Source organism: Euleptes europaea, chromosome 1, assembly GCF_029931775.1.
Source record: "Euleptes europaea isolate rEulEur1 chromosome 1, rEulEur1.hap1, whole genome shotgun sequence".
In the NCBI taxonomy this organism is placed as follows: Eukaryota; Metazoa; Chordata; class Lepidosauria; order Squamata; family Sphaerodactylidae; genus Euleptes; species Euleptes europaea.
Genome location: NC_079312.1, coordinates 9,058,842 through 9,073,667, shown reverse-complemented (window position 1 = coordinate 9,073,667; position 14,826 = coordinate 9,058,842). Strand labels below are relative to the sequence as shown.

General features: G+C 46.7%; 1 protein-coding gene across 1 annotated transcript; it reads right to left on the bottom strand.

Annotated features, from left to right (window-relative positions):
- Nucleotides 1-5,290: 5,290 nt before the first annotated feature.
- On the bottom strand, nt 5,291-12,764 carry LOC130484535 (gastrula zinc finger protein XlCGF57.1-like; the record flags this gene model as incomplete). The annotated part of the gene is made up of 7 exons (XM_056857611.1): nt 12,567-12,764; nt 11,491-11,605; nt 10,780-10,850; nt 7,547-7,605; nt 6,534-6,590; nt 5,664-6,446; nt 5,291-5,513 (listed from the first exon to the last, which is right to left on the bottom strand). Coding segments are annotated over exons 1-7 (1,506 nt in total), but the record flags the coding sequence as incomplete, so codon positions are not given.
- Between the last annotated feature and the right edge of the window lie 2,062 nt (nt 12,765-14,826).

The following is a 14,826-nucleotide window of genomic DNA, read 5'->3' as shown; positions in this document are numbered from 1 at the left end:
TTAAATTCACAGTGGGTAGCTGTGTTAGTCTATCTGCAGTAGTAGAAAAGAGCAACAGTCCAGTAGCACCTTATTATTCAAATTGAGCTTAGTTAGTCTGTCTGCAGTAGTAGAAAAGAGCAACAGTCCAGTAGCACCTTATTATTCAAATTGAACTTAGTTAGTTCTCGTAGGTTATCCGGGCTGTGTAACCGTGGTCTTGGAAAATACCAAGACCACGGTTACACAGCCCGGATAACCTACGAGAACCAATGAACTCTGACCGTGAAAGCCTTCGACAATATTTTGAGCTTAGTTAGTCTGTCTGCAGTAGTAGAAAAGAGCAACAGTCCAGCAGCACCTTATTATTTAAATTGAGCTTATTTGACGTTTTAGGGGACTGATGGATTGAACTGAAGAAATTTGAAACGGCCGTATCCCCATACCATCCATTTAAGCAACGTTACATTTAAGCAATGTTACATTGACTACATGACTTTGAAGATATAACTATTAGAATCTCTTGGACTTTGTAGATATAGGATTGCATTGTATAGATATAGGATTGTATACATTGTTTTTTGTCTTGATATTGTTCACTTTTTGGTAGCTTTTCAATAGAATAATTTTTACACTTTGTAAAATTGTTGTGTCGCTCCTGTGCTTATTTTCTAACTGTTCAGTATTAGTACAGTGGTCGGCATCCTCGTTTTCTACTACCAACCTCCAGGTGGTGGCTGGAGATCTCCTGCTGTTACAACTGATCCCCAGGTGATTTCAGTTCACCTGGGGAAAATGGCTGCCTTAGAATGTGGACTCTTTAGCATTACGCCCTGCTGAGGTCCCTCCCCTCCCCCAAACCCCACCCTCCTCTGGCTCCAACCCCAAAATCTCCAGGTATTGCCCAACCCTGATCTGGACACCCTAGGGCCTGATGAGGATTCCTTGGGAAGCATCTGAGACTGTCTCTGCTGGATCAGGAAAAGTGTGGTGGGAAGCACAGTGCACAATAGGGAAGAAATCCAACAGATGCAGCCCCACCACTGGGAAAGCTGCCCCTGCTGAATTTCTGCCTCTCCTGCCTGTGTTCCAACGTCCAGGGGCCCAGCATGGAAGAAGAAAAGAGCCACCCTCCACCCCATCGCTGTGAAAAGGGCATGGCTACAGAAGTAGGAAATCCCTCCCCCAGCTCTGCTGGGACACAGAGAGATTAGCAAACATAAAAACAGCAACAACTGCAAAAACAACTAAGGCTAATTTATGGGTTACAAATAAGGCAAGATACAAATAGTATCTGATACAAGCATGGACAATGTCCAAAAGTCAATACATGACCACAAGTGAAGACAATATAGTCCCGCAATATTGGCTAGGAAAATTTCCTTCTTTCCAAGAGGTAAGGTGGTGAGATAATTCACAATAATTCACACAGAGAGAGGCAGCCTGAGCGGCGGTTTGGACTGCGTGCTGCTATGGAGACGCTCCGGTTTAGGAGAACTTTGGTGTCTCTGTTGCGTGTTTTGAGCCGAGTGCCAGGGGCTGCCCTGTCCGGGAAATCAGGAGAGTGTGAAGAAAAGGCCCCGTCCCCTTCGGACGCCAGAGGGTGCTGCTGCAACATCGCAGTGTGTAGCTCCTTTCAGAAATAAATGCTATTTTTAACAACAAAAACTGCCAGGGTCGAACCACAGAAGCCTTTTTCCTGCAGCAACTCCGAGAGGGTGGGGGGATTTTGGCTTGGTCCGATTGGGAGTTGCTAAGAGGTTCAGCAGAGACGGTGTGGATCATCCCGTGAAGGGAGCTGCAATGGGGGGGGGGGAGAAGAGAGGCAGTTATGGGGACAGATGAGCACAAGAGGGGACTTTGTGGCTGCTCCAATTATTCCTACCCTTTGGGTCTGGTTGAGGTCTTGAGACCTTCACCCAGGAACTGGGGCCTCCGCTTTGGAAGCGCCATCCCTCTTGTGGTGTTTCATCTCATAGAATCATAGAGTTGGACGGGGCCACCAGGGTCATCTAGTCCAACCCCCTGCACAATGCAGAAAATTCTGAACTCATGGTATGGCAACGACACTCTGCATGTGCTCAGAGGGATTTTGTACACACACCCTGAGACAGTGCCCGAATGGCCATGAATCTGGCATGGGGAAATCTAGCACCAGCTGTCAGGAGCACCACAAGTCTCCTGCCTGATCCTTTAGTGCCATGGCCCCGATTCAGCTGATCCCCCTCCCCCATGTCAACTCCCAGTCTTAAAGAAGACAGCTGGGGATTGGGACCCTTTGAGCCTGAGAATGGTTTCCTGCCTGTGGATCTTGCTGCCCTCTCAGGCCTTCTATGATGGACTCAATAAACTTTCCTTTCTCATTTCTCAGAAGGCATCTGATGCTTTTTCTGCCAGCACAGAAAGCAGGGAGAAGTATGCAGTGGAGTATGCAGTGGAGAAGGGGCGTTTGAGAAGGGGGCCTTGAGAAGGGAGATTTTTTTCGTTTGACTTCCTCCCATTAGTACCCACTGCTGGGGCAGCCTGAAGAGCCCCCCCTCCCACCACCATGCTCATCCAACTCTCCCTGCCCAGAGAGACAGAATAGGCCCCCGTTTGCAACCTTTGGGTTCTGGGGATGTATGTTCACCAGACTGAAAACTTTCAGGCGGGGTCAGTTTGAATAACACTTGTCGATTTCCTGCATACTGTGGGTATTTAATACATCACAAATACAATCTCAAATTAATTATCTGAAAGCGAAATGGAAGGGAGGTTTGAGTTAGGGCAGGGAGATTGTTCCAAGCAACTTTGCTGCAAGGGAAGAGGTCTTGAGACCTTCCCCCAGGAACTGGGGCCTCCGCTTTGGAAGCGCCATCCCTCTTGTGTTGTTTCATCTCATAGAATCATAGAGTTGGAAGGGGCCTACCTCCCCACCCCCACACCCCCAGCGACCCATACTTCATGCCCAGAAGATGGCCAAGGTGCCCTCCCTCTCATGATCTGCCTAAGATTATAGAATCAGCATTGCTGACAGATGGCCATCTAGCCTCTTCTTAAAAACCTCCAGGGGAGCATACCACCTCCCGAGGAAGCCTGTTCCACTGAAGAACTGCTCTAACTGTTAGAAAATTCTTCCTAATGTCTAGACGGAAACTCTTTTAATTTAATTTCAACACGATGGTTCTGGTCTGACCTTCTGCGGTAACAGAAAACAACTCGGCACCCTCTTCGGCACTACTCGCCCTTCAAGTACTTGAAGATGGTTATCATGTCCCCTCTCAGTCTTCTCCTCTTCAGACTAAACATACCCAGCTCCTTCAACCTTTCCTCATAGGACTTGGTCTCCAGACCCCTCACCATCTTTGTTGCCCTTCTCTGGACACGTTCCAGCTAGTCTACATCTTTCTTAAATTGTGGTGCCCAAAACTGAACACAATGCTCTAGGTGAGGTCTAACCAGACCAAAGTAATACCGTCACTTTGCGTGATCTGGACAGTATACTTCTGTTGATACAGCCCAGGAACCCCTTTGCCTTTTTAACTACAGCATCACACTGCTGACTCATGTTCAGTGTTTGGTCTACTAAGACCCCAAGATTCTTTTCACACACACTACTGCTCAGACAAGTCTCCCCCAGTCTATAATAATGCTTGTGATTTTTCCTATCTAAATGCAGAAGTTTACATTTATCTTTGTTGAAGTGCAATTCTCCGGCCTGTCAAGATCATCCTGCATCTTGGCTGTCTTCTACCGTATGTGCTACCCTCCCAATTTAGTATCATCTGCAAATTTAGTAAGCATCCCCTCTATTCCTTCATCCAAATCATTTATAAAGATGTTGAACAACACAGGGCCCAGCACAGATCCCTGAGGAACTCCACTAGTCACTCCTCTCCAAGTGGATGGGGAACCATTAACAAGCGCTCTTTGGGTGCGATCTGTCAACCAATTAGAGATCCACCTAACAGTAACAGGATCTAAATCACATTTTCCCAATATGTCTACAAGAATATTACGGGAAACCTTATCAAAAGCCTTACTGAAATCTAGATAAACTATGTCTACAGCATTTCCTTGATCCAGCAAGGTAGCAACTTTATCAAAAAAGGAGATAAGATTAATCTGACATGACTTGTTCTTGAGAAACCTGTCCTGGCTCTGTAATCAGATCCATCCTTTCTAAATGCTCAAGGACTGACTAATGATTTGTTCAAAAACTTTTCCCAGTATAGAAGTCAAGCTGATGGGTCAGTAGTTACACAGATCCTCCTTTTTCCCCTTCTTGAAGATGGGGACATTTGCTCGCCTCCAGTCTTCTGGCACCTCACCTGTTCTCCAAGAATTCTCAAAAAGAATGGACAGAGGCTCAGAAATTACATCTGCAAGTTCTTTAAGTACCCTTGGATGCAATTCATCTGGCCCTGAGGACTTCGTTTCATTTAAAGAAGCTAGGTGTTCGTGCACTACTCCAATGCCAATCCTGGAAAGTATGGTCAATACATATAAATCAGTATTTTAGGGACAGAAAAATGCCCCTAGGTTTTAGAACCTAAACATTCTAAATTGTAGCTTAAGATGAAAATAGCTAAATAATAACTAAAGTTAAAACAGATAAAAGTGCTATTCACAAAAGGAACAATATATATAATATTCTGTTCTGTATGAGGCGAGTTGGAAGTCGGTTTCTGTATTGTTTTATATTTCACTTTTTCTTTCTTTTCTTCACTTTCTTTTTTTATATTTTCTAAGATGAAAGTACTGGTTTTATTTGCATATTTTGGCATATTCTGTAGTATTTTGCATACTTCAATAAAGCTTTTTTAAAAATTCTCTTGAAGTAGAGATATGGGTGTTCACAGGCCTTGGAGCTGGAGGGGGGTTATATAAAAGGCTGAGTGACATCCTGCCTCTGTGAAGGAAATGTGCTCTGGACATGGCAGGGAGACTCACTCTCTCAAACCTATCCCAAAGATCCGCCCATTGCACATTACACTTTCAACGGGGTGGCCATCAAAAAAACTAAGAAAAGATCGGGGATCAAATAGGAGTGTCTCAACTGAGGAGGGGACAGGGGCCTGACACTGAGCATTCAAAGAGGTTGTTCCTTTTTGTGGGTTCTTAGATGCCTTTGAAGACTGCCACTCTTACAGAATCTCTTTCCACCCTCTGAGCATTAAAAAGGTTTCTCCCCTGTGTGGGTTCTTAGATGCCGTTGAAGATTGGCACTGCGACTGAATCTCTTTCCACACTCGGAGCATTCAAAAGGTTTCTCCCCTGTGTGGGTTCTTACATGACTTCGAAGAGTGCCACTGCGACTGAATCTCTTTCCACACTCGGAGCATTCAAAAGGTTTCTCCCCTGTGTGGGTTCTTACATGACTTTGAAGAGTGCCACTGCAACTGAATCTCTTTCCACACTCGGAGCATTCAAAAGGTTTCTCCCCTGTGTGGGTTCTTACATGACTTTGAAGAGTGCCACTGCAACTGAATCTCTTTCCACACTCGGAGCATTCAAAAGGTTTCTTCCCTGTGTGGGTTCTTACATGGCTTTGAAGAGTGCCACTGCAACTGAATCTCTTTCCACACTCTGAGCATTCAAAAGGTTTCTCCCCTGTGTGGATTCTTTGATGCCTTTGAAGAGTGCTGTTATGACTGAATCTCTTTCCACACTCGGAGCATTCAAAAGGTTTCTCCCCTGTGTGGGTTCTTACATGACTTTGAAGAGTGCCACTGCAACTGAATCTCTTTCCACACTCGGAGCATTCAAAAGGTTTCTCCCCTGTGTGGGTTCTTACATGGCTTTGAAGAGTGCCACTGCAACTGAATCTCTTTCCACACTCTGAGCATTCAAAAGGTTTCTCCCCTGTGTGGGTTCTTTGATGCCTTTGAAGATTGCCACTGCTAGTAAATCTCTTTCCACACTCTGAGCATTCAAAAGGTTTCTCCCCTGTGTGGGTTCTTACATGACTTCGAAGATTGTCACTGCTAGTAAATCTCTTTCCACACTCAGAACATTCACAAGGTTTCTCCCCTGTGTGGGTTCTTAAATGCCTTTGAAGATTGTCACTGCTAGTAAATCTCTTTCCGCACTCTGAGCAATCAAAAGGTTTCTTCCCTGTGTGGGTTCTTAAATGCCTTTGAAGATTGCCACTGCTAGTAAATCTCTTTCCACACTCTGAACATTCAAAAAGTTTCTTCCCTGTGTGTATTCTTTGATGATGCTGAAGACTGCTGTTATGACTGAATCTCTTTCCACACTCGGAGCATTCAAAAGGTTTCTCCCCTGTGTGGGTTCTTACATGACTTTGAAGAGTGCCACTGCAACTGAATCTCTTTCCACACTCGGAGCATTCAAAAGGTTTCTCCCCTGTGTGGGTTCTTACATGGCTTTGAAGAGTGCCACTGCAACTGAATCTCTTTCCACACTCTGAGCATTCAAAAGGTTTCTCCCCTGTGTGGGTTCTTAAATGCCTTTGAAGATTGCTACTGAAGGAAAATCTCTTTCCACACTCAGAGCATTCAAAAGGTTTCCTCCCTGTGTGGGTTCTTACATGACTTTGAAGATTGCCACACTGACTGAATCTCTTTCCACACTCTAAGCATTCAAAAGGTTTCTTCCCTGTGTGTATTCTTTGATGATGTTGAAGACTGCCGTTATGACTGAATCTCTTTCCACACTCTGAGCATTCAAAAGGTTTCTCCCCTGTGTGGGTTCTTAAATGCCTTTGAAGACTGCCACACTGACTGAATCTCTTTCCACACTCTGAGCATTCAAAAGGTTTCTTCCCTGTGTGGATTCTTTGATGGTTTTGAAGACTGCCACTGCGACTGAATCTCTTTCCACACTCGGAGCATTCAAAAGGTTTTTCTCCTGTGTGGGTTCTTACATGACTTTGAAGAGTGCCACTGCAACTGAATCTCTTTCCACACTCGAAGCATTCACAAGGTTTCTCCCCTGTGTGGGTTCTTAAATGCCTTTGAAGATTGCCACTCCTAGTAAATCTCTTTCCACACATTGAGCATTCAAAAGGTTTCTCCCCTGTGTGGATTCTTTGATGCACAAGGAGGTGTGATCTGTATCTGAAGTAATTTCCACAAGGAAAGCATTTATGTACCCCCATTACACTAGGCTTTGGAAAAAGTACATTTCCCTTTCTTCCATGAGAGACCACCCTTCCGTTCTCCATGCAGATAAATGGCTTTTCTCCTGAATGAATCCTTTGGTGTTGAAAAAGGTCTGATTTCTCTGAGAAACTCTTGCCACAGTCTGAACAGCTATAAGGTTTATGTGTTCTTTGATGTCTAAGGAGCTCTGCTCTGCGAAGGAAGCTCTTGCCACACTCCATGCATTGACGCGTCTTCTTTCCACTGTGTATTTGCAAATGGCTCTCATATTGAGCTTGATCCGAGAAGTTCATTCCACACTCTAAGCACTTGCATGCCACCTCCACCATTTGGACTAGTTTATGGACATCCTGCTCTTGGCCAGGAATGGGTTTCTCTCTCTTCTTGACCATGTGACTTTCTTTTTGCCTCTTTAGTTTGCCTTGACTCCCAGAGTTTCCTTTCAAATATTCATTCTTCACTTTATCTGGCAATAGCTGATGCACTTCCCGATCACATTCATTCCACTGATCATTCCCTGCTGGAATGAAAAGACAGATTCCGTTAGCACCCATGCAAGGAAGTCAGATCACCCACACACAAAACATTTCAGTGGCTTTTCCCTGCTGTACATTGAAGAGTACATGAAAATACACCTTAAAGGGACATGAAAGCCTTTGCATCAGAAAGGCTTGGTTTGCAATCTAACAATTTATACAGCTCCTCACCTGGGTGCATTCTTTGATGGGAAGTAAGGGCTGATTTCTGATGGAAGGTCTTTCCTCGTTCCTCGCAATCATATGGTTTCTCTCCTGAGGGAATTTGAATCTTGGAAATAATACTCATGTTCTTAATGAAAGTCTTTCCAAAGGCCTCACTTTTATTGTCGATTTCCCTGGAGCGGAATGTCTGGTTAGCACGGAGGCCTTTGTTCCTTCTTGTTTTGGTTGACCTTTCTTCTTGGACTGGGATTTCATGCAAAACCCCTCCTTGGAATGGAATGGGCTTATCCCTATTCTTGTCTGCGTGGCTTCCCTCCTGCTTCTGGGGTCCACCTCTGTCTGTCAAGTTTCCTTTGGAATCGTTATTCTTGGTTTTTTCCAAAGAGAACCCCTGGAATCCCCCAACAGTCTCTTCTACATGTGCTTCTGCAATAAAGAAAGACATCCAATCAGCATCTACTGAAGAAGTCAAGCCACCCATCAGGCACTGTTCATTAATGAGTGTGCATTTCTTTGATCAGACCTTCTTTCCCCCCCAACTGAACTGCTGGTCACACCTTATTCCCAGCCAGATCTCCCAGGAGAGCAGTTTTTATATTCTGCCTATTCCTTTCCTCCTCCTACTCCTCATATGTACTTTTTCTCATTAAAGTGGCAAAGAATTGTTCCCCCCACTGTTCATATTTGACCTGTTGTGCAGCAATATTGTTTTTCTGCTATTGATTATTAAATAGAAGAGAATAAGAAGAGAAGGCTTTTATGCCTTGCTTTCCTCTACCCTAAAGAGTCTCAAAGAGGCTTACAAATAAAATTCCTTTACCCTCTAAACAACAGGCATCTTGAGAGGTAGGTGAGGCTGAGAAAGTTCTAAGAGAACAATGACTGGCCCAAGGCCACCCAGCTGGCTTCATGTGGAAGAGTGGAGAATCAAATCCTTTTCTCCAGATTCCACTCTTAACCAATACACCAAGCTGTCTCTCCGCAAGAAGATAGAGACGCAGAGAGACAGAGATGGTTCTTATATGGGGAAGGAAAAGAAATCCAAGGAAGAAGGGAAACCTCGTCAGGATTAAAGCCCACAATCCCAACCAGTGTAAGGGGGATGGCTGCATTGCAGATCATAGTCAGAGCGGATGACGATAATCCCATCTGGTGGACTAGTTTGTTGGCAACTGAGGAAGTAGGATGGGGGCCCCTTCCAGAGTCTTCCTGTGGGCCTCTCAGCCCTGCATTGGCCCTGCATTGGTCTTAGGCCAGGACACCCTATCTGGCTTGGGCGACGGCCACAATACTGGCCTCTGTTGCCCCTGGGCCAGCCAGGACAATCGGGTCACTCTACCCAGCCATGCTGAATATTGCTTTCACTGCCACCCCACCACCTCGAGGCTCCCAAAAGGGATCAAGTAACAAAGCAGGCCTTAAAACAAGGTATTGTTGTTTAAGATTTTGATTCACACATCAGCCCAATGGCACAATCCTAATGGCAGCAATTTGCACCTTTGACACCTTACCCAGAAACGCTACGCTCCCGTGGTTCTCCAGCATGACTTCCTTGTAGAGAGCTCTTTGGCTTGGATCCAGCAGGGCCCACTCTGCCTCAGTGAAATACACGGTGACCTCCTCAAAGGTCACTGGAGACTGAAAGAAAAAGCAGATTCCTTCGTCAGAGATCATGCAAGGTGGATCTGCAACTGGTTGACAGATGGTACCCAAAGAGGGTTAGTTAATGGTTCCTCATCCACTTGGAGAGAAGTGACTAGTGGAGTTCCTCAGGGATCTGTGCTGGGCCCTGTGTTGTTCAACATCTTTATAAATAATTTGGATGAAGGAATAGAGGGGATGCTTATTAAATTTGCAGATGATACTAAATTGGGAGGGGTAGCAAATACGGTAGAAGACAAAGCCAAGATGCAGGATGTTCTTGACAGGCTGGAGAAGTGGGCTAGAACTAATAAAATGCACTTCAGCAAAGACTAATGTACAGTTCTGCATTTAGGTAGGAAAAATCAAATGCATAATTATAGGATGGGGGAGACTTGTCTGAGCAGTAGTGTGTGTGAAAAGGATCTTGGGGTCTTAGTAGACAGAACACTGAACATGAGTCAGCAGTGTGATGCGATAGCTAAAAAGGCAAATGCAGTCTTGGGCTGCATCAACAGAAGTATAGTGTCCAGATCACGCAAAGTGATGGTATAGCTTTACTCCGCTCTTGTTAGACCTCAACTAGGGTACTGTGTTCAGTTTTGGGCACCACAATTTAAGAAAGATGTAGACAAACTGGAACATGTCCAGAGGATGGTGAGGGGTCTGGAGACCAAGTCCTATGAGGAAAGGTTGAAGGAGCTGGGTATGCTTAGCCTGAAGAGGAGAAGAATGAGAGGTGATATGATCACCATGTTCAAGTACTTGAGGGGCTGTCATATAGAGGATGGTGCCGAGTTGTTTTCTGTTGCCCAAGAAGGTCGGACCAGAACCAACGGGTTGAAATTAAATCAAAAGAGTTTCCGTCTAGACATTAGGAAGAATTTTCTAACAGAGCGGTTCCTCAGTGGAACAGGCTTCCTCGGGAGGTGGTAAGCTCTCCTCCCCTGGAGGTTTTTAAGAAGATGTTGGATGGCCATCCGTCAGCAATGCTGATTCTGGGACCTTGGGTGGATGATGAGAGGGAGGGCATCTTGGCCATTTTCTGGTCACTAGGGGTGTGGAGGGGAGGAGGTAGTTGTGAATTTCCTGCATTGTGCAGGGGGTTGGACTTGATGACCCTGGTGGTCCCTTCCAATTCTGTGATTCTACTATTCTATTCTATGATTCAGGGCAGAGGCAACTCTCTGGAAGAGGGCATTCTGAGAGGGTGCAGGATGGAGAGCTTGGCCTGTATAAAAGGAGTGGCATTCAGAGCCTCTTGTCTGGGCCCCTTAACAACAACTGCAGGAGAAAACCACCCCAGAAAAAGGAGGGGGGACCTAGCCCCCCCCCACGGTCATCTCGCCTACCCAGTCTGGAAGCGCAGCAGCTGTCTCCACACTTCCGCAAAGAGGACGGATCAACACTGTCTCTTCGCTGCCTGCAAGAGACAGACAAGTGGAAGAAAGGTTTTTAGCCTTGACTTCTTGTTTTTTTTCCTTGTGTGAAGCATGCTTCATGCTTCCCTTTTCCAAGGGTATGAAACGTTGCCCTAACTATACTCAAAAAATTGGTAACACTTTGTAGTAACTTTGGAGAGACACTGTCCTTCAGTGTTACTCCTCTGAAGATGCCTGCCACAGCTGCTGGCGAAACGTCAGGAAAGAAAATACCAAGACCACGGTTACACAGCCCGGATAACCCACAAGAACCAATGAACTCTGACCGCGAAAGCCTTCGACAATACTTTGTAGTAAGTTATGGGAGAAGAGGTAGAGAAGCACAAGGAACCAATGAGCCTCTCCGGGTACTCAAGAAGCTGCTGACACATTTCAGACTTCTCTGATCCTTGAAACCTGTTCTGTGAATGGTGGAGATCAAAAACGTGGCAGCATCTCTGCTGGATCAGACCAAAGGCCTCCATGAATTTGTCTAATCCCCTTTTCTTGGCATCACAATTAGTGAACCCGGAGTGCCACAAGTTGCGTGGAGGACCGTTTCTCTTTTTTTCCTGACTAGAGCTCTTTATCCATTAAATTCACTGGATGCCCCAATCCCATCCAGGCACAGTGAGTCCTTACCGCATGAGAGGGCACCTTGGGCACACTCCTGGGATTGGGCCCACTGCCCTTCCTCTGAAGGGGCTCTTTCTGTCTCACAGAACTTAGCTTCCATCTTCACGGATGGACCCCATCTCTGAAACAGCAGTAAGAGAGACAGGTAAGAGATGGAATGGAAGACATCAAGGAATGGATCCTGCCCCACTCCCAGACTCTGCACCTTTCTATCAGCAGACCAGGTAGGGTTTTCCTCCGACCCTGTGGAATTACCTGGATGGATAAGAAATTCCCTAGAAGAAGTGACTACTGAATCAGGTTGTTAAACCTAAACCTTCCATTCGGATGATTAACACTTGGACAAATATCGGGCGAGGAAACTTTAGGGCAGGGGTGGGGAACGTCAGGCCCGGGGGCCATATAAGGCCCGCGAAATCATTTGGTCTGGCCCTTCGTGGGTCTTGGCAGATCTCTAGCTCAGAAGGATCTAAGACTGGCGATCCACCCCCTCTCGCGGCCAGGAATAGCCTCTATTCAAGGCAGATGTGAGTTTGTTTTCCCGAGAAAAGGAATCTTCTTTCCCCCTTGCAGAAGAGTCATTAGCTATGGAGCTGCTAGGACCGCCCAGGAAACTATGTTAACCCTTTCCCACCTGGGCTGTGGAGAAACGTATTTCCTCTGTACTACAAGAGGGCTGGGGGCAGAAGGGGTGACAATGGAGGGGTTAAAGGGGGCTGGGCCAGAATGTGTGGCCCGCGAATTATGTTATAAATATCCAAATGGCCCTTGGCAGAAAAAAGGTTCCCCACCCCTGCTTTAGGGTAATGTCTTACATTGTTGCTTGAATTGGAATACCTGGAAAGAAAAGCCCTCACCTTTTCTGCCCACCTCTTCTCCTCTGCCTGACTCAGGAGGAAACCTTCGGCCAGGGCCACTGCTTGGGAACTGTTCTCCGGCCTACATCCTCTTATCCAGCACCGCATTTCCTGCGGCAGGATGGTCAGGTACTGCTCCAGGATCACCAGGTCCAGGATTTGCTTCTTGGTGTGTTTCTCTGGCTTCAGCCATTGTTTGCAAAGTAAATGGAGCTGGCTGCAGACCTCCCGGGGCCCATCAGCCTCCCAATAGCGGAACTGCCGGAAGCGTTGGCAATATACTTCTGAGTTCAGGAGCTCCTGATTCCGGATCTCTGGCACAGCTCTCTCCCAGGATTCGATGCTACTCCCAGCCTGGATGGGCAGGGGACCTTTCCTTGCTCTCTTGGAAGGTCCAGGTCCTTCCGGGTCCTGCCCTTCCATCTCCTTCCGCTTCTATCGGGTCGCTTCCGACTGTGAAAAGGTCCCTTTACTCACTTGGGTATGAAGAGAGGATTCTCCCTGCGGGGAAGGAGGGAGAGACAGATAGCAACGTGACAGAAGGAAAACAAAAGAGAATGGAGACACACGATGGATCAGAATGAAAGTGCCACTTGTGGTTGGTAATATAATTTTGTTATGTGACATAGAAAGCTTTTTTTAGAGATGCCTGTAAGGTTCTCTGGGAAAGTTAAGTGTCCCTGGCACTTTAAAGATGCTACAAGCTTTGTGTCTGACTACTTTGCATCAATCCGTCCTCACGGTTTTGGGGATGAGAAGAAAACTCAGGCTTTCTAAAGCAAGCTCACTTGAAGCAATCCAAAGCAGGCCCACCCATAATCCTCCTATTCAATAGGGCTCATTCCCAGCAAAATGGTTTTAGGGCTGCACTGAACATCTGTGTTCCTGTAGGATCTTCCCTGTTCCTCTAAACAACATGCCAGCGAGACCGCTCCCTATTACTCCTTTGTGATTCTGCCCTATTGGAGAGGGTCGCCATCACCTGCTCGGGGGATTCCTGGACTTTTCGGGACAGAGCCTTGAGGAGACTTCAGCTTCTCCTAGACTCTGTAGTGTATATTGTAAGGTCCAACTTCCGAAGCTACCGTTTTCTATAGGGGAACTGAACTCGGAGGTCTGGAAATCAGCTGCTGTAATCCCAGGAGAACCTTCAGGCCCCACCTGGAACACACAAGCCCTCTTATTGAACTTTGTGGGGGGGGGTCACTCTTCTCCCTAGAGTGGCAGGGTCAGCATCTTGGTTTGGCCGCCTTCTCGGCTCACAGAGGCTTTTGAGGGTATAAAAATGACCATTTTAAAGTTGGAGGTTCAAGAAAGGGCACCTCTAGTATCATTAATTATACCTGAAGATCAGAAGGCGGAAACCCCTGAAGCGGGTTGTGTTGTTCAGATGATAGGCTCTTAGAATGTACCACTTACTGAGAAGTGAAGGTATCTTATTCAGCCAGTCATCGAGTAAGCAGGACTCAACAACTTTACCTACTTTTAAAAAGCAAGTCTTTTTATTGATATACTTCTAGTAAAATATGTGTAAAATGCAAATTATCATCTTTAACACTTCTATAAAAACTCTTGTCAAAGTACAATGTATGTATTTACAATGTATGAAGTAAAAGCAAGCCTTACATACTATTCAGTTTCAAAATCCAACTTCTAAAATATAACAGTCAAATTATTCTGATTCAAAGTATCTAATTCATAAAGGCTAGAGCAGGGGTGGGGAACCTTTTTCCTGCCAAGGGGCATTTGCACATTTATGACATCATTCAGGGGCCATACCAGGTGTAGCTCTCCTGATGGGGGGGAGAGGCTAGGGTTGCCAGGTCTCCAGCCACCACCTGGAGGTTGGCAAACCCAGGGGAGGCCACACAGAGAAGGCCTGCAGGGCGCTCCCGTTCCCCCCTCCCAGGCGGGAGGGCATCCAGCGGTGGGCCCAAGCAAACAAGGCGCTAGGGGGGCGCAGCCCACAGTCAATCGGCAAGGGAGGAAGGAAAACAGAGAAAGAGGAAGAGGGAGGGAGAAAGAGAGAGAAAGGGAAAAAGAAATGGAGAGAGGGGGAGAAAGAAAGAAAAGGACGGATGGAAAGAAAAAAGAGACAGAAAGAGAGGGAGAGAAAGGAGAAGGAGTGACAGAAAAAGAGGAAGAAAAGAGAGGAAAGCCTTCCCCCCCACACACACACACACCCGTGCACGCCGGCCCCGTACCGGGCCCCAGTCTCCATGCCCTCCCCCCCCAGAGTCCACAACCCCCCCCAAGCCCAATCAGCTCCTGCATGCATGCTCTGCCGCCGGGAGCCGCCGGCCTCTTCCCCCCACCCTCGCTGCTCAACAGCCAACAGGCAGTGAGAGGGGCTTACAATGTGCCGTGGCCTTCCTGCACGCCGCAGCTGTAGGGGGCAGCCTTGGGAGAAGCGTCCCTCCCCTCCTCTCACCGACCAACAGCCGACAGTCGGCAAGAGGAGGTCCAAAGGGCGCCGCAGCCCCCC